This window comes from Typopeltis vanoorti, chromosome 17 (genome assembly GCF_054136105.1).
Source record: "Typopeltis vanoorti isolate ZY-2024b chromosome 17, IOZ_Tvanoo_1.0, whole genome shotgun sequence".
Taxonomy (NCBI): Eukaryota; Metazoa; Arthropoda; class Arachnida; order Uropygi; family Thelyphonidae; genus Typopeltis; species Typopeltis vanoorti.
In genome coordinates, this window is record NC_143565.1 from 18,775,831 (window position 1) to 18,801,765 (window position 25,935).

The 25,935-nt window shown below is 33.9% G+C and overlaps 1 protein-coding gene across 1 annotated transcript in view; it reads left to right on the forward strand.

Annotated features, from left to right (window-relative positions):
* Nucleotides 1–25,935, forward strand: part of LOC150097200 (uncharacterized) — a 191,675-nt gene that overhangs the window by 98,672 nt on the left and 67,068 nt on the right. Inside the window, exon 4 of the mRNA XM_090407716.1 lies at nt 1,479–1,634. Coding sequence (XP_090263842.1) covers nt 1,479–1,634 — 156 coding nt within the window. The remainder of the gene's footprint in view (nt 1–1,478; nt 1,635–25,935) is intronic.

The following is a 25,935-nucleotide window of genomic DNA, read 5'->3' on the forward strand; positions in this document are numbered from 1 at the left end:
GCCACAGAGTTTTATATTATATTATTTCTTATTTTCAGTTTTGGACAGGTGAGTTTTGTATGATAACATCTTGTGAAGGATGGCTCCAAGATATTTAGAATACTGCTTGTAGAAGAAGGTTATCCTCAAGGTAGACTTCTGAAGGTCTATTTGCCAATTTGTTTTTAAGGTGAAAGCATGAGGTTTCTGTTTTGGTTACACTAGGTTTGAGTCTCCATTTGCAAAAATATATTCCAAAGGAGTTCACATTGGTAGTTAAGATTTCTTCTGTCATTTCAACAGATTTATATCTAACTACTATAGCCCAGTCATCCTCATACCCGAACTTTTTGGAGCATGTATTGGGCATATCGGCCACATATAAGGAGAATAATAGCAGAGCTATTATTCTCCTTGTGTGCAAGCCATTGTTTAGCTTCCTTTGCTTGCTGGTAGAATTTCCCATAATAACTTGAAGCGTTCTATTGGTAAGCATGTTTTCTATAAAGCAAGTAGATCTGCATGTGTTCACAGACCAGTTTGCATGTTCCTGAGTGACAAAAAACCTGATTTTCCAATGAAGAAACTCTCTACCTCTGTATGAGACTAGCTAACTCACCTTTAGTTGAAAGAGATCAGATAATGGTTCCTCACGTCATGAAATGGAGGCGCCTGGAAATGAAGTAATGCCTTGAGTGAAAAAGAAATCCTAGGTTTTTGGAAACTAAGGAGGCAATTATTGCAGTGTGTTAATGCCAAAAGAGGCTTGATGCCAAAGTTGACACTTGAAGAAAATGGTTACTTTTTTATGGAACACAAGTTTTTAGCACAGTGGAGTTGGATATGGTCAGAACCAGATGACTTTTTGATGTCCAAGTTATTTATGATTCTTCTGATTTCTTTCTTATGAAAAAATAGAGATGGCATGGAATGTGCATTTCTTGGCAAAGGTGAGAGTATAAAATTTTTGTATCCTGTACCTTACCAAATAGATTACCTTTTCATTTAGCTGAATCATGATCATTGCATGAAGATTTAGTGTTATGTGGATTTCTTTGATCAACGTCTCTTTGAAAATAAAGCTTCACTTATCATGTGAGAATATTTTATAAGGATGGATGATAGGGACTTTTCATAAGTTAACGTCTTTTAATGAAGTGGCAGAGTTTTCTCCTACAAAGCAGATAAAACAGCTGTAGCAGATTAATTATCATAACATTAATTTCATTCATATGAAGCCACATTATTGACCATGAGCAGGCCATTGAGGCTAACACAAGTGAGGTAGAAAGGTAGGGTTTTAAAAGCTCAAGAAGACAGCTGATTGGAAGAAACATTAGTAGCATTCATATTCCCTTTTTCTTTTTATTATAAAATGAAATATGCAGGTCTTATATTACTGTAATTAAAATAATTCTTTAAACTTGAATTATACATTATTATTAAAACTATTTTCTTTTATTTTTCTATTAACTATTTTCTATTATTTTTCTACATAGCTGTTCTAGCAGCTGGATATCCTCATATTGCTCCTTATATGGCTGATGAAAGCATGCTGTCCACTCCTGGTGTAGAATCTACAGATTATACGCTAGCTGAATACCTCAATTATGCTGAGCAAGTAAAGGCATGTGTAGATCGCTTAAATCAGATAGGTACGAAATTTGTTATTGGATTATACATGAAGGAAAATTATCACTTTTATATTATTTTCCATCAAAGCCTTCCTTGATTTTTTTTAAGTTTGCGTGAACTGACATGGCAAATAATGGGAGTTGCATTGTGGCTTGATTTGTTGCTATATCATTTGAAGAGAGCCTGTGAGAAAACAAGAAAGTACATGGATAATGCAATGGTGTATAAATACATTTACCATTTCCTCTGATAGTGTAATGCACCTACACAGGCAAAAGTATGCCATGACATCAATTTAATTTCTGGTAGTTTACTTACATTGATGTCAGATGAGCAGAGTAATCAGTGAGCTTTATTAACAAACATAAAACTTGAGCATATCTTTCATTAAAAGACTACAAACACATTACAAGCAAATTCTCCTATTAACAAATCTGCATTTAAAGTCCATAACTCATTAAATAAAATTAAAAATGCATAAGAATAGGTATCCCATAATACAACCTAAGTTCACCACTAAAGTAATCTGTAAAACTTAATAAAAAAATAAAATTTTATTTGAAAACTTAAATATGGATCCTTATCATATTCCTGTGATCTGATTCTGATAACCTCTGTTTGGCATGAACCTGAACTTTATTTTTCTCCAAGTTTCCTTTTCTTTTTCTCAAGTATGCTTGCATAAATCTTACCTGGAACACTTAGTAGGTAAATTCCTATGTAATTCGCACGCTATCTTTTTCCTTTTTTTATAGATAGATACTGTAAGTGTTCTACTCCAATTATTCAGAATTTGATCTTCTAAATTATGCAGTATAGCTAACCTCCCATAATTAAGCACTTCTTATTGGGTATCATCTACTCCAGCTTCCCTTTCCACATTCTACAGCTGCAGCAGATTAATTATCATAACATTAATTTGATTGATATGAGGCCACATTATTGACTACCTGAATACCTAAGGTGTAAAAAAAGACCCAGAGAAGTACGTGCCCACATAATTGATGCATACATTACTGAAACAAAAACAGAAATAGGTGGGATTCATTTAAATAACAGGCACAAGATGCTATATTCAGGAACAGCACTAATGATCAGGGAAAAGGAATAACAGCTGTATTATTCAACACTAAATATGAGGATAATTTTCTTGGATGGCAGGCAGTAAAGTAGAGTGATGCAAACAACATCAGAATGGGGAATTGAACAATGCAACTTATTTTTGCCTATGATCCCATAGAAGATTCTGATAAGGAAGAAGTGTGGAGAAATTTTTCAAATCATTATAGAAGATAATTGACATAAAGAAAAAGTTGGTCCTTGTTGGAGATCTGAAGAGCAGAGTACAGAATGAAAATATTTTCAGAAAATTTGAAGAAAAGAGCAAAGTACCTGCTGGATTTCTATTCAGGATGCAGACGGTCCCTTCATGAACATGTTTCAACATAAAAATACGCACAATTCATTGTTCTTCTTGCAGAAAGTATTATCATAAAGAAATAAATAAGAAAAATCTTCTCAAATGTGTAATTATTGAGAATAATATATTTTTGCTGGTTCAGTATATGAGATATACAGAGGATTTGAAATAGGAAGTATACACCATGTAGTTTTGAGCAAGATAAAAATGAATATCATATTAAAAAAAAACTTTAAAAGAAACAAAGTTGAGCAGCTTACAGAGGTCAGCTGTAAGACTGGTATACGAATGTTATTGAGGAAAACAGAGTTTGAAAACATGGACGTACTTTGAGGACTGATTGGCAGAGTCTGAAGAAAATATTTATTGATTTATTCAACCTGAGAGGCATGTGGTGATGTTTGCACAAATAGAAAAATCATAACTTTATGATTGACTCAAGAAGTTAGAGGCAGGTCTGGGAAAGAAAGCATATGGAATGTTCTAGCAAATAAGTCAGCAGATGCACTGATCAGATACAGAGAAAAATATAAGCAAGCTAAGCTGTGTGTAAAAGTAGCTAAACAAAAAGTCATGGGTAGACTAGTAAGTAAAGATAAATATCATGAGGTTAAAAATGTTTTGAAGTCTATTGAAAATGCTGAGAAATAGAGAAAAAGGTAGTATAAAAGGAATCAAATAATAAAATTGACATGATTACTGTAGACACACATTTTCTAGGACTGGAGTATTACTTTGACAAATTGTTAAATGAAACAGGAGTGACAGAACAGTGGTAGAAAATATTCAAGAATACAATGTGTGTGTGTGCACATGTGTAATTAAGGTAGGAAAAACTTTCATTTTCACTGCATTTTCACCCTTCAGATGCCTGAAGGGTGAAAATGCAGGTATAGTAATATATTCGACTAGAAATGCTCAAAATATAGAGGCATAAAAGTTTTATAGTGAGTGTGTAGTTGTAAAGTTCAGAAGGCTTGGTTTGAAGGTTGAATTCCAGATGATTGGAAGAGAATTCTCATAGAACCCATGTATAAAAAGGAAGATAAGTGTTGTGTGAGAATTCCAGAGAAATTTCCCTGTTTATGCAAGCACATTTGAGAAGAGGCTAAGAAAAATAATGCAAGAGAAAGTAAGAAAATAATGCAAGGTGGGTTCAAGGTATTTTCAGGATCTGATTTTTGCTTTTAAGACAGACATTTGAGAAATGAATATAACAAGATTTGTAAGTTTTTTTAGATCTGAAAAAGACATGTCAGATTGACAAGAGAAGAACTTTTCAACACATACACACACAAATTATACATAGTAAATGAACTTAGAGAACATAGTCTGTATTTATAGTGAAGAATTTATGGAGATACAAACACGTGTGTTGGAGTAATTACTTTACTTATAATTAAGGAAATAACACTCTATATCAAAGTAATCATCAGGAAAACATGAACACAAGCTACATGACACTACACAAAAGTAAGATAGATCTAAATGCTTTGTTAATCATTTACTGTAGCCTGACCTCTGGTGGGAAAAAAAAAAAAAAAAATTATAATAAAAAACATTAATAGTAATAAATGAAATATATACAAAAATATCATCATCATGCGTATCAAGGATTTAGGCCTAGCATGGCCTGTTCTTGCCTTAGAAGTCATCGTTTAAGAGGACGTCCTGGTTTTCTTTTTCCTAATGACTTGTACTTTATGGCTTGTTTTGGTAATCTTTATTTTCATTCTTTGAACGTGTTCCATCCATTTATGTTTATATTTTTTAATTTTTTCTATTACTGGTTCTTGGTTTAATTCTTCATAATATCTTCGTTTCTTTTGTGATCAAATAGGGTATATTTTGCAGTTTTTCTCATAAACTTCATTTCTGCTGTTGTTAATCTTTGTCTTTTTGTTTTATTGTCCCGATTTCGCTTCCATACATTAAGACCGGTAGGGCTAATGTATTGTATACTTTTAACCTGGTTTGTTTTTGAACTAGGTTTGGTTTAAATATAGAGTTAATTACACCTGTTATTTTTAAATATTTTGCGATTTTTATGTTTATATCTTTTTCATTTTCATATGTGATCATACATCCTAGGTAGTTAAATGAATTCACCTGTTCTAAGATCTTGTTATCTATTACTATTTTAGTTCTTGCTGGATCTTGTCCTTTAAAGGCCATAGTTTTTGATTTTTCCGTTGATATTATCATACCATAATCTTTGGATATCTCATTTAGATTTAAAATAGCTTTCTGTAAGTTATCTTCAGAATTTGTAATTATTATTTGGTCGTCGGCAAAGAGGAGAGTGTTTAAGTTAACTGTAGGAGAAAGTTTAATTCCTTGATGTAAATATTTATTCCATTTTATTATTATTTCATTTAAGTAGATATTAAAAAGAGTTGCTGAGAGGGGACATCCTTGTCGGACCCCTTGGTTTATCTCTCTCGTATATGATAGTTCATGATTTAATCTTATTTGTATTTGATTATTTTCATATATACTTGTGATAGCTTTTAGGATATTATTTGGTATTTGTACTTTCTTTTAATATGTTAAATGATATGTTTCTTTTAACTTTGTCAAATGCTTTTTCAAAGTCAATAAATGCAATATGTGTTTCTAAATTATATTCTCTTCTTTTCTCTATTATTAATTTTAGGCAAAAGGCTGGGTCTATACATGATCATCCTTTTCTAAATCCATTCTATACTTTTAGAATAAAGTTTTCAGAATATTTCATTAGTTTGTTATTTAAGATTCTGCTATATATTTTGTAACAGGAATTTAGTATACTGATACCTCTATAGATTTTTAGGGTAATCTCTGTTACCTTTTTTAAAGATAGGAATCACAGTTGCTTTTTTCCATTCTATTGGGGGGATACCAGTTGAAAAAATATTATTTAAAAATAATAAGAGTCTTTCTTTGTTTATATTTATACAAAAATATAAATTTAAAAAAAAAATTACATGTCAGTATAATAATATACAGATAATTAAAAAAAAAAACATTCTAAATAAATAAAAATAAAGTTTTGTGGCAGAACTACATTAAACATATATTTACAGTCCTCTTATATAAAGGTTTTCTTGTGTTAGGGTTTTGCCATTATATTCTGGATTCTGTATCTGAGTTCTAAAAAGAAAAAATCCTCAGCTCACTCACAGTACAAATGCACTATAAGTTTAGCCTATATAGCATATTTGCTATGAATGTTGACCACCGTGTAATTTTAAAAGAAAGAATAGTCTATATTTAAGTAGTAAGTCAATTGGTAAATTTAAAGTACAGTGTGGAATTAAATTCTGATGTAAGACAAGGATGCACACTATCTCCTATGGTTTGTTACAGCAGTTTTTCAATCTCGTTAAAGTCTTCATTATTCTTGAACTAGATTGAATAACTGCTGTAACAAATTTGGAATAAAAATCACCAATAGTAAAACACAAACCCTGAAAATTGGATAGAAATACCTACATTCCCCATGTAAAATGCAGGTGATATTTTCCCATGCAGAACATATAGAACATACAAACTATTACAGCTATTTAGGTACAATTTTTAGTGAAAATGGCAAAATGAATCTGGAAATATACAGTATAAGAAACAAACCTGGCATGGGGAGCCAGTCGACTAAATTTGAGGAATAAGAAATTAGCCAAAACACTAAATGAGCAGTGTTCAAGTCAGTTTTAATTCATGGATTAGAGATTACAAGATATGAATTCTGCTTTTTTTTTTCTTTTCTTTTTTTCCTAATTTGTGAAAAATTAGGGGAGTGAACATATAGCATCAGTTCTTTCTTTCATAGTTAACATGATCATCATTCATTGTATAGATTTATGAAGATAAACTACCATATTTTAGGCACTTACTTTAATTAGAATAAAATAACACTCAGCATTTCTACCTTTAAATCAGTCAGCATTATCAAGGAATACACACACACATTGGGATGCAAACTGCATCAGGGTACACTATAGTCAACTATGGCATAACTGCTTTGGTCACCCACTGACCCTAACTTAACCTCTAGTGAGGAGGGGGGAGAACACAAATATGTTGTATATCAGTTAAACTACATCAGTTACCATTGGTTAGTGTTTAGTTTCCTATAGTCCTGTTAAGTTCTTTTTATGATCTGAGTATCAGTTTCTGTTTTTCCTGGATTCTGTATCCAGTACATTGGTTTATTTATGCTTGGAAAATTGTTCTTTTTTTTAGATGCGATGGGGGGATGTAGATTAGCCATCCAAATCCTTGGAACTTGGGACTGTCATCATTCTTGTTGAGAATGGATTGGTATCTTGTGAGCTTCTTTGAGTTTGCATTTATACCAGGTTTTAGTATTCTATAATGGGCTGAATGCCTTTTGCACTCGGTTCTGTATCATATTTGAAATGTTTGATCAGAAAAGCCTGATTTTACATAACAAAGGAATGTGCTTTGTTGTTGCTCTTTTCATTTTGGGATTGTTTCATTTTTGTCATGTAACATATCCTATACCAGGGGTGTTCAACCTATCAACCAGTCAATCACGGAGCGATTTTTGTTCAATCTCTTGTGTATTCCTCCTTATTTACAAATTTAATTAAAATTGAAAACATAATATTTTATTTATCATTATTTTGTATTATTTTTAATTCGCTTTTAAGTGTATTGCTATTGTTTATTTATTTTTCATTAAAATTGTCAAATCAGTAATTTTCTTATAAGTCCGGGTAAATGAATTAATTTGGATCAGTGGAAGTCAAACAGCGAGCCGAGTGAATACGATTATAAGCAAAGTGTAAAAATTCGATTGTAGCTTAAATATTAACTATTCCAAAGCACATTACATCGATTTTTTTTATGATTATTCACCAACAAGTACTGTGTAGTAAAAGATTAAACACAAAAGATGCTTTGGATATTATATTTAAAATTGTAAATTCTTTTTGAGGAAAAGCCCTGCAATGGTGGTTATTTAAATTACAGGGATGATGATAGGGAACTTCTGTTGTACAATAATGTTTGCTGGCTCAGTAGAAGTCGATTTTTAGAAAGATTTGTTGTATTAATTAACGATATAAAAATTTTTCTTGATGAAAAAGGAGATATTTATCCACAATTGAGTGATAAAAGAGGTTGTTACACTTATCATTTTTAGTAGATTTCTGTACAAAATTAAGCAATTTAAATTTAGAGTTACAAGGTAGAGATAAAAATTTAATTGACATGTTTAATTTAATTTAATTGAGTAAGTATTGTTGGAAAAACTTTCCAACAATACTTAGTTTTATTGAAGAAAAATATAAATGACCGCGAATTTAGACATCTCCATATTTATTAAAATTTTTTGAACAAAATCAATAAATGCTTCGCTGTGATTTAAAAGAATTTATTCGTGAAATAGAATTAGTTGAGGAAGAAACATACATACATACATCTTCAAGGCCCACCTTTCTTAATTGGGTTGTGGGGACAACAGCTGCAAGAGGAACTTCCAATGGTCACGATCCTCTGCCACCAAGCTCAGGTGTTCTGGTGGGATTCCCAAATGTGTCCACCCAAGGTTTTAGATATAATCTATCCAGCGAGTCCTTGGCCTTCCACGTGGCCTCTGGCTTGCCAAGAGGGCCTGCTGAGGGGAGCCTCTCTTCTGGCATTCTGACCAGGTGCCCGTACCAACATAACTGTGATCTCTCAGCACGGAGAAGCAGCGGTTGAGTATTGAGGGTTTATTAAATTGCAGAGCCTCTTACTCTGTCGAGCCTTGTGAGCCCAGCAACCCCTCGAAGGAACCTCATTTCAGCCGCTTGGATTCGTGTCCACATTCTTTCGGTCATTACCCAACTCTCGAAAAATTTCTTGAGGAAGAAATAAATTCAAAATTTAAAGATTTTAATAAAACTGAAATTATTGTATCTTTAATCAATAATCCATTTCAAGAAAACTTGAACATCACAGAAATTTCAAATGAAATTAGTTGGCTGTTTGATATAAACCAAGCCGAAGTAGAACTTGAGATAATAAACATTCAGAATATTGAAAGTTTATTTTTCACTTGGTTAGACTATAATAAATTTAGTTTAATCCTTTATCCAAGTGTGAGCAAACAAAGTTTGCGCCTGAAAATATCTTCAGCCACAAACTTTGTTTGCTCACACTTGGATAAAGGATTAAACTAAATTTGTTATAAACATTCAGAGTAGTTTACATTTAAAATCAATAAACAGTGACGTCATTTGGAAGTATGCACATGAAAAATTCCCAATATTAACTGATATTGCTCGAAAAATTCTGTCGTGTTTCGGATCGACGTACTTGTCAGAGTCCGCTTTTTCATATATGACCGTCATAAAAAACCATTTAAGAAACCAAATTACAAATGATCATTTGGATGATTGTCTGCGATCGGCCACCTCTTCATATCAACTTGACTATGAAAATATTGCGAGGTCCAAACAATGCCAAATTTCACATTAACTTTTTTTTTTTTTAATCAACCGGCATTTCTTGTAACTTGTGAGTTTGTAATCAATTTGTTGTTTTTTCTAACTTTCATAAATAAATTTTTAAATACACAGATAAAATTTTTAGTTGTTTATTTGTGCCTAATCAGATATCAGATTGGGGAAACGTGATCTATATAAGAGAGTAGATCGCCAAATGACTTTTTATAGAAAAGTAGTTCATGTAGTAAAAAAGGTTGAACACCACTGGCCTATGCCATTTATTAATTCAGCAAGAAATTTTCGTTTAGTACCGATAAAATGAAGAAATGTATGTTCTGACCGATGTTTATCAATAGTATAAGCACAGTGCTTTGGTTATAAAAGTTTATGATATGACCACACATGGACAGAACCAGTAAAAATATTCAAATATATATATATATAAGCACTAATTTCTAACAAAAAGTTAGGTTGTGAGTATTGCGCAAAATATGACTTTATAAAAGAGAAAAGTGTTCGTGTGTCAAAAGAATGGAAATGTTTTCAGATTGAGGCATCATGGAAAAATAAAGAGATACAACAAGCTTCTCTAAGGAAAAAAATGAAAGAACATTTTTCATCAAAAGTTCATAACATTTGTAAAGAGAACTTAAAACAATGTGAGCAGGATTCAGTAACAAAAGTAATAGATACGATGAATGAAAAATATTTAAGTACTACTTGTAGAGTATTTAATACAGTTTACAGCCTGGTAAAAATATGTAAACCGTTTTCAGACATAGAAGATGAGATAGAAGTGCAAATTAAAAATGGATTATATATGGGAATAGGATTACATTCTCATATAACTGTTGTGAAATTAGTTGATTTCATTGCAAAGGAAATTAAAAAAGAAATATTTAATAAAATTATTGAAAATAATCTGAAAATATGTTTGATTATTGACGAAGCTTCAACGATATCCTGCAAACCAGTTATTATACTTTTAAAAGTTGAGGATTCAGTTACATCAACAATTTTCATTGAACTAGTTGAATTGGAAAAACAAGATGCAGAGACAATATGTTCTTCAGTTATGGAAAGTTTAAATAATGTTGGGCTTACTAAGAACTGCCTAGAGAAAAATTTAATAGGATTTTGCTCCGATTGTGCCAGTGTTATGCTTGTGAGAAAATCTGGAGTGAGCACTAGGATTGCAGAAGAGTTTCCAAATATAATAATATTGCACTGTTTAAACCATCGGCTCCATCTTGTTTTAGATGATTCGATAAAGGAAATAAAGCAAGTAAATCATTTTAAAATATTTATTGATAAGATATATACTATTTTTTATCAATCCAATAAGAACCAAATTGAACTTTCCAAAATATCCGAACAACTTGGAATTATAAAGATTGGTAGAGTTTGGGAGCAAAATGGCTGCCTGTGGTTTAAGGTCAACCCTAGCTGCATGTCATGCTTATCCAGCGCTATTTTTATTCAAATAAAAAGTACTTAGGTATGGCTTCCCGTCTTGAAAATATATATTTTATAAGTGATTTGCCATTGATGATTGATATTTTAAACGAAATTTCTCTTCTTTCAAATGCACTGCAAGCAAGAAATATAGACATAATAAAGTCTGAAAAACTCGTGACAAGATCTATTAAAGCATTTCAAGTGCTTGAAAAGGAAAAGGGTTTATTCAAAAAAAAAAGTTGATCAATTTGTTACTTCATAAAGCTTCAAAAATATAAAATTTGGAAAATCATCGATTTCTCAGGCTTCCTCGGGAAAGACTTTTAGAAAACATTGTAACGAATTTGAAAAAAAAAAAAAAGACTGATGGATTGTGAACATTCAAAATCAAGTTGTAGCCAATTTCAAGATAGGAATAAATTACAATTTCTCAATTTTTTTGGAGCCAGATTACTGGAATATTGAAGAAGTACTAGTTCCATGGAAAGCAGCTGAAGAACAATTGCATGTATTTAATGACATTTTTAATTACCAAATTGATATTAATGATTATTGAGATTTCGTGGAAAACGTTTTAAAAAATTCTCAGACTTATGCAATTCCTGAAAGTTTTCATAGAGCTAAGAATATTGTCAGAACAATTGCTGTAAGTTCAGCAGAAGCAGAAAGGGGTTTTTCAAAGATGAGCATAATATGTTCAGAGAAGTCGCCTAACTGTTTCTAATATATCAAACACAATGACTATTAGTCTAATCGGCCTACCTCTGAAGGAATGGGATCCTACTCCTACAATGAAAAGATGGTTAAGGATAAATCACACAGCCGATGATGCTCGGATAAAAGCGAAGAAAATTGCAAGTGAGGATGCTAATCAAGAAGCAATATGGAAATATCTTAAATAACAGTTTTAGTGTTATTTATTTAATATTTTAAAACTCTTTCTTATAACATAATCTAGTTTTGTGTACCTCTTATTGTTCTTATTTAAGTATTAACTATATGAAATAATAAACTAACTTTGGTATATCATTTTTTATACTTAAAAGGTCATTAGGGCAGCGAACCAGGTGTTAAATTATTTGAATCCCACCAACTGGTTGGGTCTACTACCACAAGGGTGACACACAGTGCATCTTGAAGGAGTGTTTATTCACATGTATGAAGACAAAAGACAATTACAGACATCCATGTCTAGGTGGGATTCGAAACTGCAGCCTCTTGGGTGGAGAGCAGACACTCTAACCACTCAGCAAACATGGCTGCCTATATATCTATAGATTATTCTTCTGACCGGTTTCCTTTTATACTGAAAAATAAAGTTTTCGCCTCCCTTATGAGTCTAGCTAACTCATCACACATTCTTCCTCAGAGCTTTCAGGTTGTGTTTCTAATAATGTATTGAACTTGACAATCCAGTCAATTCTTCTGTCACTTGCGCCAATCGCTGTTTTTCATCACATTGTCTGACATTGTCCTCATGATTTTTGCTTATTTTACCGTCCTTGGCACATGCTATTCTACGTTGTCTACACCTCCACCTTCCTTTCTGCAGAGCTCATCTCCATAATTCCTCGTTCCCTCCATCCTAGAGAGCAGATTCATCAACAGAGTGAACTGCATTGTATTTCTTCTGGTCAAAGTCCAAAACATTGTGGTTAGCAACAATTCGAGAGAGAGAGAGAGAGCACCATCGAATTACTGAGCTATCTTTGTTATAATGTTTTAGTTTGTAGAAAGTTGTTGAGAATCTCTCTCATAGCTGCACATTGGGGCCCTTCGCTCTGTAAGGAAATGAAATGTCAATTTTGGAAGCTTAAGAAAAAGGAAGAAAACTTTCTTTATAATTTTAGTTACCTTTGTTTAAAGGTATAATCAGTACCATCGACAGTGTGTAGCATAGAAGCAGCCTGCCTCACGGCGCGGTTTAATAAGGGCGCTTGTTCAGCTATATTGCGGGAGGCGCCGACGCTACGCTAACAATTCCTGTCAGCGTACAAAGTGCAGAAAGAAGTTTTTCTAAGCTTAAACTGATTAAAAATTATTTGCGAACAGCAGTGACCCAAGAAAGATTGGTTGGTCTAGAACTATATCGATAGAGGCAGACAAAGCTTATAATTTAAATTTAAAAGAGCTTAAAAACAGTTTCATTGTGCAATATCCCTATAGAGCAAACATTTAATTAATTTTATTATGGAATTGTTTTTCATTAATGTTTCTCTTGTAATAAAAACAAATTAGCAATTGGAGATTTTCTTATATTTTTGTCTTATAAACCATCAGGGGCGATATTTAATTGTTTGCCTCAGGATGCGATCTAGTCTTGCGATGACCCTGTGTGTGTTTTGCGTTTTCCTCCCAATAGTAACCCTACCAGGAGATGTATATTAGTTTTCCGTGTCCCATTAGTAGCGTGGTTAAACCTGGAGAAATGGTGTGTCTTTTCAGCCGGAGTCTGTTTCTGATGCTAGGAAAGAATTATTTTGTTGTTGATCCATTTTTTGATGTTTTCCATTCTTCTTCCCACATGTCTAAGCTTTTCTCTTCTGCAAGTATTTTTATTGCAGATTTCGAGAATTTCTGGTAACTTGTTTCTAGCCGTTCTTTTTTAGCTGCTTCTTTAGCCAACTGATCCGCTCTCTTGTTTCTTGCTATTGCCCTTTCACCCAGCAGAAATTGATTTCCCATCCCTCTAGAATGAGAATTTGAACCAGATTTCTTGTCTGTTCTATCAATGCAATATGGTTGTTCTGGTTTTTTATGCCGTCTATGGTGCTTCTACTATCACTGTAAATTGTTGCTGTCTTTTGCTGAGAGGTGTTGAGTTCTAATTCCTGAAGATATGTGAATGACTGACTATAGCAAGTTTTCTGCTTGGTTTTGGGAACAGAGAGGATGCATTCTTGTATTATGGAATGTATGTTGTATGCAGTGAACGAACAACCAACATTCCGTACAGTTTTGCTTCCACCAGTGTATATTTGGAATTCGTCACTTTCAGAGCTTTCCATCTCCTTAATATTTGTTTTCTTTGCTGGGTGAGGCCACTTACTGTAGTGATGCCGACGTTTGTAGCAATTTGGATCGATTTTGTAACTTTCGATATATCTTCCGGAAGTGACTTCATATATAAGAGATCATTCTTGTATTTTCAGGCAGATCGGTGTTAGAGCTGCAATAACGTAAGCTGCCTCGAAAGATATTGTCCTGTATCCTTTGATTATGCATATGGCTATATGGCGTTGAACTCTGTTTAGTTTTTGTCGGTTTATCTTTGATTTTAGTGTATGTTCCAGGCAGGTGCAGCATAAGATATCAGTGGTAGTATAGCACCGGTATATATCATTTTTAGTGCTCGTTGGCCTGATCCCCACTTAATCCTTGCCAACTTAGCTAGAAGGTTTACTATTTGTAAGCTTTTTTTCGGCAACATATGAGATGTGCTTATTGAAGGTGAATTTTTCATCTATTGTTACTCCTAGGTATTTTAGCTCACTGGCTACCTCGAGAACTCTGTTTAGGAAGACTGTTACAGGTTATTTTGATTTTTTTTGTGAGATGTGGAGCACTTTAGACTTGGTGCTATTGAAGGTCACTTTCTTCTCGCGTGCCCATTCTGCAATTTTAAAGAGTTCTTCATTGGCCGTTACTTCTAACTGTAAGCTGTCGCGTCCCCGAATCATTATCATCGGCGAAGGCTATGACTTGTTTCAGTGGTGACCAGTGGCGCATTCAGGATTTAATCTTGGAGGGGGCCTGAGTACTCAAGATTTAATCTTGGGGGGGGGGGAGTTGAGTAGACGATTTCAGAATACACACAATGCATTGCATACGACCTATATGATATGACTGAGCATCTGCAGTGATCGCCAATACATGATACCTGTGATCTCTGACCCGATGTGGGCAAAGTATCGCCGAGCACTACTTCGTTCACCTTGCGTTCACAACGGCCATGATTCCCGAGAGCCAGAGGGTATTCCCCTTATGTGACCGCTAATTCATAAGTAGTATAGAAATAGAAGACACGACACAACATAAATAAAGAATTTTAATTAGGAAAAGATTTTTGGAAAATTTTCTAGTATTTTTTCCTTTTTCTTTAGGGGGGGAGCCAGGGGCCCCTTTGCCTGCCCCCCCCCTGGGTGCACCAATGGTAGTGACAGGGAATCTTAAAAGCAAGTCGTACTGGATGTTCCAGAAATCTGGCCCACAGCAGGAACCTTGCAGACAGCCTCATTTGACTTTTTTCGTTACAGTTGTGATTTTTAGTGTCATGGTTGCTCCTCTGTCTGAAAAATAATTTTTTGCAAGGTTAAGTAAGTTTTTAGGGTATTTTAAATCTATTAATTGATTGATTATGGCTGGCCAGCAAGCAGCATCGAAGACTCCTTGTACATCGAGTGAGATCAGTAGTACGTCTTTTTTTTTTTTTTGCTGTGGTCTGCAAACTCTTTAACTTCCATAATTGCATCTACTGTGCTGGACTGAGGTCTGAATGCATATTGATTGCTGCTTAATAAGTTTCTTGAGTAGATGTGGTGCATTATTCGGTTTATTAGAAGTTTTTCTAGTATCTTACTGGCAACATTTATGAGGCTGATTGGTCTGTATTTGTTAATTTTGTCAGATGTTTCTTTTCCTGGTTTGATTATAGGTATAATTTTTAAGTGTTTCCATATTGAAAGAAATTGTCCTCTTTTTAGGCATTTGTTGTAAACTGTTGTTATGAATTCTGGGAATTCGAGAAACGCTGTTAAGAATATGTCACTGCTTATTCTGTCTTCTCCAGGAGTTTTCCTTGGATCCATTGATCTTAATATTGACTCGATTTCATTAGTTGCAAATGAGTCGTCATCAGGAAAGTCTATATCTGTTTCCATTCTTTGTCTGCAAGTTTTGTGGATTTCTTCATCTGTTGATTCATCATCGGGAATAAACTTCTCTATCATAATAGCTGCAGTTTCTGCTAAGTTTTTAGTGTAGGTGCTGTCTGTTTTCTTCATAGTTGATAGTATAGGTGTTGTCTTGTTCTTTTTTGCTGCATATTTTATATATGCAATTCCAAAGATTCGATACTGTTGAAACTACAAAATTTTTTCATGATTCTGTTTTCGTGTTTGTAATTTTGAATGGATAGCTGTATTTGGCTTTATAGGAGTTCTGTCTTCTGCTCTCTCTTAAATCTTGGTTATTGTATGTTTTTTGGTATAATCGTCTGAGTGCATTGACACGTTTTCTTAGGACTGTTAGTTCGTCGTTCCACCACAGTACTGATTTTCTTCCATTGATGTTTAGCTTGGTTGTTCTGAGTATTTTATTGTTGGATTTTTTCAGACTTGATGAGAGTGCAGAAGCAAGGAAGTCTATATCGCTTTGTGTCGATGCCCAGATGGCTAGGTTTTTGTCTAAGCTAAGTGTTTTTCGCTGTTCGCATTAAAGTGATGTTCTGAGATTAAGAGTGAAAATTCTCTTTTTAATGCTTTTGTAAATGTCTCTAGGTTGGATTTATTGGTGAAGTATTTGATGTTAATGCGGTGTTTTTTGTTGTCTATTCCGTTTAAATTTTTATTACTGATGATGAAACTTATTATGCGATGGACAGAACAGCTTTCCTCTTCATATTTCCATTCAGAAACCCCGGGGTAAAATAGCTCTGTTTACCACTGTTAGATCGATGAAGCTGCTTCCTCTAGTATTTTCGAATGATGGAGCGTTACAGTCGTCGTTTAGTATGTATAGGGAATTTGATGCTATGAACTCTTCCAAATTTTTACCTCTATTGTTTATGCTCTCGTTAAACCATAAAACTGAATGGGCATTGCTATCTATTCCCATAATTAAGCTGTGGTTGATGGTAAAATCCACGATGTTGCTCATTTTTTTCTAAGTCATATTTTATATCAGCGTGATAGTTTAGATACATACTTGCAGCGAAAGTTTTAATTCCTCTGTACGTAATTTCAATTAGTACCGAGTCCTTGTTGCTGTGCTGAGAAATTAATATTGCCTCGACTTCAGGGTTGACCACTAGTATTGCAGTTCTCTTTCTTTCAGATCCTTTGGAAAATATTTTAAAATTACTTGGAAAGCCACATATTTTATTGTTGATGTTGTAGGGTTCCTGTATTAATGCCAGTCCTATATTTTTTCTATTTATGAGTTCTGTTAATTTATTAACAACGTTGTAGATTTATTTGAAGACATGCCAGAGAAGTAGTGCTGTTTCTGCTAGCTTTATTATATCTTTCCATAATCTATGTTTTGAATTTTGAACTGTTTGTGATAGTTGTATATATCTGGCAGTCTTTGCTTAATGCCATGTGTTTGGAGTCATTTTTGGTTTTGGCATACTTGTTGTGATTTTGACAATTTATGCAATTCATCTCGGACTTATTTCATGGGCACTAGCTGAACTTATGTTCTTTAGAACAGAATGGACAGGTGGTTTTTCCCCTGCAGTGTTGTGTATGATGGTGAAATTTATTGCAGTTACAGCATATCAGAACGCTTACATAGTCTGTGCAATGGCAAATTCTCCATAGGATTTTAACACCAGTTTTCAGCAGTTTGGTCCTCACTATTGGATCAACTTCTGTAATCAAGTTTGTGTGTGTGTCCGATCTATATTTCACTTTTTCTTCACTGTTTGCTGATAATATTTCATATCTCAGAGGATAATTCATTAACAATAAATGACACATAAAAATTCAACACAATAACAAAATTAGGAGAAAGGGAAGCTGTGTTTACTGATCATGATCGTTTTTACATTTAATAGTTAATTCAAAAAAGTGTTAACAATTCTGTGGAAATTTTACTAGATTTTTTAAAAAAGGTTTTTTTTATAAAATTTGAAATAAAAATTAAACTTTCGTTTGTTTCTTAATAATAATAATTATATACTAGAAAAATTGTAAGATATATTTAAATATATATATATTTTTTATATATTTTTATTTGTACTTCATATGAAGATCGGAGTTATAACCTGTTAATTTTGGAACTACTACGAATATTCCTTCCCCACGGATTGCATATCATCATTATCAAAAGACAACAGTGTAAATAGTAATTATGAGCAATAATAGAGTCTACGTAGCTCAGTAGTCGGTAGAAGCCCTTTGCCAGGAAAGACCTGGGTTCGATTCCTGTCTATGATGTGAGAAACTTATCTGGTCTCTTTCAACTAAACATGAGTTAGTCGGTCTCATGTGGAGGTGAGGGTTTTTACACTCGAAAACTCGGAATTTTAATCCTATAGAACAGGCAAACCCGACCCTGTGAACACACACGGATTTAGAGTCATAAAATATATATACCTATCCCTCATTAGGATGGATGAACCTCCCCTCCCTCAAAGGTACCGGGGAGAAAGGGGGAAAATCCCATACGAATAAATTAATGAGCAACAATAAGAGCTTTATTATTATTATTATAGGATGTCATACAATAAATAGGATTTTGCCAGATGCAACCAAGAGTAGTGATTTTGCCAATATTTAACGAGCAACATTAGTGAGTTATTTTAATATTCTTTGTGTTGCTTTTAGAGGCTAATAAAGGGGGGGAAAAAAGATTTGAATCAGAGAACGCAACTAACAAAAATGGATTTTTTCAGGCAATCACTCAGGTATACATATCCATACTTGAATAGAAAAAGCCATCAAAGGATTGAAATGTGGAAAGGCAGCAGGAGATGATATTCGACCAGAAATGCTCAAGTATGGAGGTATAAAAGTCTTAATGTTGCTGCACTGCACAGTTCAGAAGGCCTGGACAGAGGGACAAATTCCAGATGATTGGAGTAGAGCTCTCATTAGTACCCATATATAAAAAGGGATATAGAGCTGAATGTGAATGGAGGTATTTCCCTACTGAGTGTTCCTAGTAAGATTTTAGCAAGCATACTTGAAAAATGGTCGAAAAGGATTATGGAAGAGAAGCTTGGTGAAGAACAAGCTGGATTCAGGCCAAATACAGGCTGTCAGTAAGAGATCTTCACTTTACGACCAATAGTTGAGAAATCATGGGGAAATAACAAAGATCTGTATTTAAGTTTTGTCAATCTGGAAAAGGTATATGACAAGGTGCCAAGAAAGAAGCTGTTCAATATGCTACAGTTATATGGTGTTAATGGGACATTATATTAAGCAATACTTGGTCTTTATTTGAGTTGTAAGTCAGCAGTTAGAATTGAAGGAAGTACAGGAAGATAGTTTAATGTTAAATCTGGTGTCAGACAAGGATGTACATTATGCCCTCTGTTATTCATTATCTATATGGATCACATTATAAAGCAAAGTGGTATTAAACTTGATATCAAAATTGGAGATGTTTATCTCAGCTCTTTGCTTTATGCGGATGATGTTATACTTCTAAATAAATCTGCTACAAGTCTGCAAGATTACTTGACTGAAGCGAATAACTGTTGTAATAGATATGGTATAAAGATCATCATTAAAACAAAGACAATGAAAATGGACAGAAACATTGAAAATATCAACTGCATTGTGAATGGAGAACCTATAGAACAAGTAAAACATTTCAGCTACTTAGGCACGATTTTTAGTGAAGATGTTAAATGAAACTGGAAATAGACAACAGAATCAACAAAGCTGGTATTAGTCAATATACTAAATTAGCTGTATACAAAACAGTGTTCAAGCCAATTTTAACTTATGGATCAGAAGTAAAACACTTGACGAAAGATTAACGACCACAGATATGTGAGTCTTGAGAAAGATTAGGGTGTGAACAGATGTCATTAATAGCAATATAATATTAAAAAACGAGGCTAAGGAAAGAACTTGATAATGTTAGCAATGGGTTAGCAGAGCTAATCTCAGGTGGTTTGGTCACTTAAACAGAATGGAAGGGGAAAGATTTTTTCCCCTTCCATTCTGTTTTTCTTTGCTTGTGTTCTCTGCCAGGTTGTCTGGCAGACAACCTGGCAACCCTGAGGAAGACAAGATATAGGTGAATTAATACAGTTAAAAGTGCCTTAGAAGATAGAAATATAAGGTTTGGTAATATGGTAGACTTGACAGATAAAAGATTGATTTGAAAGAAAATTGTTGATGGGAAGTTAGGAATGATGTAAGTTCTTCATATAGTGCTATCATAACATCCTGTATACACCTTATGAGTACATATCAGGAATTTGATAATGATGGTGATGATGACGTTATCATTTACAGAAAAGTTTTTTCACACTTAACTAGAAAGGCATTAACTGACTTGCAGAGTGAAAAGGATGATCTTTTGATTTTTTAAAGGAAGGTTAGTGAAGTGGAAAAAAAACCGTGCTATACCCGACCTTAATTCCGTATTTGTGTTGGCAAAAAGTCACATAAACCATGAAGTTTAAATAACCGTTTTTTTGGTAGATGGGCCGAAGCAAGAATGCTTTTGATCTTCCCCATTATCTGCAGAGGGCAGTACAAGGATAGGGTATTATTGAGCTGTGAGCTCTGATCATGGCAGGAGGCTCACAGCAATAGCCGAACCTCAGTTAGAACTACATTGGCTACAGCATTGCCATCCATTACCCTCCCTGGGTATTTATGCATGTGCTAGGAATAAAAAAAAAAAAAGTGTAAAACTTTTAAGATAATCTAATATCATAATAACATATCTTAATAATTATTCAAAAATCTGTATGTACATAAAATTTTACATACAACACATAAAGAATTATTGCTAATTACTAAAATATATGTTTTAAGGAAGTTTCTCCATTTGTGCTCGCTCCTAAGGCACCATATGTATTAACACACACAGTCTAGAACAGCTCCCTTCCTCCAATTGGTGATAGGAATCAAAGTGATATGATTCATCCTCCCCCCTCCCCTACCAAAATGATTTAGATTCATGAATGCTGTCATAAATTCATGTACAGGCACTCGCTAATTCAGATCTGGATATTCGCTAATCTGCTACGCAGCACGAAATTATCTCTTTGAATCTATATCTGAATAGGAAAGTGTTTCATTTATTTTAACGAGGCTTGATTCTTCTCAAATTTGCAGGATACAGGAAATTTTAAAATCGGCCATAATATTTTATTTCGAGATTGAAGTGCAACTCTTTATAAAAAGAAATCGAAAGAAATTATCGTTTCAAAGCCTCTGAACATTTTAGAAAATACAGTTCTTGGTTTCTTTTAGATGGATTTGATTTTTCTGTTATCCTTTACATTTAAATCCAGTTTAAATTTATTTTTTTATTATCATTAAATGTCATTTGCCCTCTCATATAATATATATAAAGATAGATACACTTGTATAATACTCAGGCGCATGCCCAAAGGGGATCACATAATTTGATATTGTTGAACATATCGATTTTGTTATGCGTCTGTGTATAAATATAAATGGGAATTTTAAAAAAATATGAAAATAATGAATGCGAAGGAGAAGATAAGCTGAGTCGATTTATGTATGCCATTCTATACAAATCGAGTGAATTTCGTGGTACGCATGTTGGTTTCACTACAGTAATCGTTAATCAGTACACAGCTTCTGATGTTTCTTTTTTATTTATTTTTTTCATTTATTTTATTTTTCAAAGTGTGGCTGCAGATTGGTTTCTTTCCCTCCGGATGCTTCACTTTCTCCTGACAAACGTCAAACCAACACTGAACTCCTTTTGTATTAGCGACAAGTACATTTTGGTAAAATATTAAATTGAATCTTGTAATTTATCCTGTTGCCATCCTAAATGGACATAACTTTCCTGATAGAAAGTATATTTAATAATAGTAATAATCACAAACCCATTTCAGAACGCACATTAATCAGTACCAATTTGGAGCCTCCATAGCTCAGTCAGTATAGACGAAGCCCTTTGGCCAGGAAGACCTGGGTGCGATTCCCATCTGTGATGCGTCCCTCAGAACAGGCAAACCGGCTCATGAACACACACGGATCTACAGTCATAAAATACTTAATCCATGGTCGAGGAACGGTAGAATCCCACACGAATAAAATCAAGTACCAGTTTGGACCATCGTCAGCTTGCTACAGACGCATGTCAAACTGCAGAGATAATGAAATGTCTTCCCAGAATTCCAAACCTGCTTTGGTTTGTTTACTCCATCACATAAACAGCTTCTTTATGCATTTATTCACATTTAATGTTTAATATAAATAAATACAGAAATGCAATTTTATTCAAATTTCTTTAATAACTATTTTCAAAGGTTTCTTTAATACTTATCAGAAAATTTTCTAGAAAAATATTAAGATGAATGTTTATATTATTTTCAGCCAGGTAATTCTTGGTCTTCCGGGTCTTCTTTTTTCAGTTGGAAAAGTATTCATTAGGACGTTAGGAAGTCAGTCTGTGTCCATGCATACAGTGTGTCCAAACCATCTCAGTTGTTGTTTTCTAATTTTTTCTATTATTGTCTTTTTATACAATAGTTCTTGTCTGACTGTTTGTTTTCTTTTCTATCCAACTTGTTCTATTTATTTTTCTTATGCATTTCATTTCAAATGCCAGCAGTTTTTTCTCCTCTCTTTTTTTTTTTAACTGTCCACGCTTCTGCTCCATAGATGACTGTTGGTGTAATTATTGCTTCATATAATTTGATTTTGGCTTGCTTAGATATCTTGTTTGTTTTCCAGATTTTCTGTAATTTTTCCCATGGTGGTCCATCCTATTGCTATTCTGTGTTTGATTGTTTTGAGTTCATCTATTGTTTCTGTTAGTTTTGATCCAAGGTATGTGAAGTTGTCTACTTGTTCTATTTGTTCTCCATTTAGGGTGGCTGAGATGGTAGTTCCATTCCTCCCTATTTTCATCAATTTTGTCTTTTGTATATTTATTGTCATGTCATATGTTTTACAGGTTTCGTTTAGCTTGTTGATCAACTTTTGTAGTTCATTTGGGATTCTTGCAAGAAGGACGAGATCATCTGCATATTTGATATTATTTATGTTTAAATCATTGACATTGATTCCAGGCTCGTTGTCTATTGCCTTCTTTACAACTTCTTCTAGATATATGTGGAATAGGCATGGGGATAATGGGCATCCTTGCATTACTCCTTGTTGAATCTCTATGGGTTCTGTTGTGAGTGTGTCCTTTTTAATTATTGCATTTGTCTTAAAGTAATATTTTATCAGAAACAGTATTATATATTTGTCTGTTGCCTTTTCTAGTAGAATTTTAAGAAGGATTTCTCTGTTGATGTTATCGAAAGCTTGTTTAAAGTCCACAAAACAACAATATAGCTGAGCTCTGCTAGTCGCTGCAATGCGATTTTTTTTTAAAACTAGCTTCAAAAAAAAAAAAAAAGATGTTTTATCAACATTGATATGTTAGAGGGACAAATTCCCGATGATTGGAGTAGAGCTCTCATAGTACCCATATATAAAAAGGGAAATAAAACTGCATGTGAGAATTTCAGAGGTATTTCCCTACTGAGTGTTCCTGGCAAGATCTATGCAAGTATACTTGAGAAACGATTGAGAAGAATTGTGGAAGAAAAGCTTGGTGAAGAACAAGCTGGATTCAGGCCAAATAGAGGCTGTCAGGATCAGATCTTCACTTTACGACAAATAGTCGAGAAAGCATGGGAATATAACAAAGATCAGTATTTAAGTTTTGTCGATCTGGAAAAGGCATATGACAAGGTGCCAAGAGAGAAGCTATTCAATACGCTGCAGTTATATGGTGTCAATGGGACATTATATCAAGCAATACTTAATCTTTATTTGAGTTGTAAGTCAGCAGTTAGAATTGAAGGAAGTACAGGAAGATGGTTTAATGTTAAATCTGGTGTGAGACAAGGATGTACATTATCCCCTCTGTTATTCATTATCTATATGGATCACATTATGAAGGAAAGTGGTATTAAACATGATATCGAAATTGGAGATGTTAATGTCAGCTCTTTGCTCTATGCGGATGATGTTATACTTCTAAATAAATCCGCTACAAGTCTGCAAGCTTCTCTGACTAAATTGAATGTCTGTTGTAATAGATATGGTATGAAGGTCAGCAATAAAAAGACAAAGACAATGAAAATAGGCAGAATCATAGAAAATGTCAACTGTGTTGTGAATGGAGAACCTGTGGAACAAGTAAAACATTTCAGCTATTTAGGCACGATTTTTACTGAAGATGGTAAATTAAATATAGAAATAGACAACAGAATCATCAAAGCTGGTATGGTGGGAAGTCAATTGAATAAATTCATATGGAATAAGAGAGAAATCAGTCGGAACACTAAATTAGCTGTATATAAGACAATGTTCAAACCAGTTTTAACTTATGGATCTGAGAGCTGGGTCAGAAATAAAACACTTGACCAAAGACTAGAGACCACGGATATGAGAGTCCTGAGAAAGATTATAGGCATGAACAGATGGCATCAATGGCAATATCATATTAAAAACGAGGATATTAGGAAAGAATTTGACATTGTCAGCATCCAGGAATGCGTTAGCAGAGCTAATCTCAGGTGGTATGGTCACTTAAACAGAATGGGCGAGGAAAGATTAGCAAAACAAGTGTTCTCTGCCAGGTTGGCAGCAAAACGACCCAGAGGAAGACCAAGATATAGGTGGATTGATACGGTACAAAATGCTTTAGACGATAGAAATATAAGATCTGATAATGTTGGAGTCTTGACAAGTAACAGACTGATTTGGAGGAAAATTGTAGATAGGAAATTAAAAATGATGTAATTTTTTTCATGTAGTACTATCATATCCTGTACACCCCTTGAGGGTACATGGCAGAAATTTGATGATGATGATATGTTAGAGAATAGTTGAGACAAAGGGACTATAATCTACTCTGTCAAAAAGACCGCTTCTGTCCAATGTGTAGTTTCTTCATTTGTGTATAGAAGGCAGCACCAGTCATTTCAAAGTGAAGGCTTGTGTTATATTTAGTTACTGGACCAGCTGTGGGTAGGATTACGTTAGGCATTGCGTACGAATTATGGTATATCCATGTCCACCTGTTCATATTGAATCTGAATAATGTACAGTTAAGCACGTGGCATTCAATGCTTTGTGGTATTCTAGAACTCAAACTTGAACTCTTCAATGACAAATGTTATTCTTACACGCTGATGTGATCGATCCAAATAAATAATGTGTCTCCGCTGAGTTGGTGTGCCTGGTTGTTAACAGCTGTGGAGACCATTTGTAAATAGAGCAGTTCAACGTCTTACCCAATGCTTTCACATGAGATGCCTGCAGATAAATTTGTTTTGCCACTCTTTCTAAAAATAAAAAAAAACTCCCCAAAATATTCATTATGGATGAACTGGATTTGGATTGAAACTCTGGACAATCACACTGCATTCCCCTTTTATAAGTAATAGGATAGGTAAGAAATTCATTCATCAATAGTAATCATCCTGTTTGTGTGTATGTGCACGCACGTGCTGACCCTTGAAAAAGCTAGTGCACCCACTGAATCTTTTTACCGGAGCGTATTGACCTAAGGATGGAGATGGCAGTGCAATTCATTCATGGAAACGTGTACTACACTGTCGAGAGCTGTTCTTGCTCTACATCGGAGCATTTATGTTACCGGCTTGTATCATTCCAACACAATACCGCTCCCTGCCAAAAAAAAAAAAAAAATTTAACCATTTGTATGACGATAATAACATCTGAACAGTAGTGGGCACAAAACATCAACCTGAATCTGAGAGGACATCTGTTGGATGAAAAGTAAAGCAGAACGACGACACGCCCGAGACAAGATATTTTATTAGAGGAACTTATAGATTTTGGAAAAATTGGTTAGTGCTCGCACTCAGAAATGGACATAAACTCATGCTGTTCTTTGCAATGAACAACATGAGTTTACTAAGAGAAAGTCATATTTTAGCACCTTGCTCACATTCCATAATGATATACCACTGAAGTAGACAAGGGGAATGGATACAACATGATACTTTTGGATTTTGCTAAGGCTTCTGACAGAATACAGTGTAACGATGTGCTATTGTTGTAACAAAAGGCTGTTTATTTGACTATATTG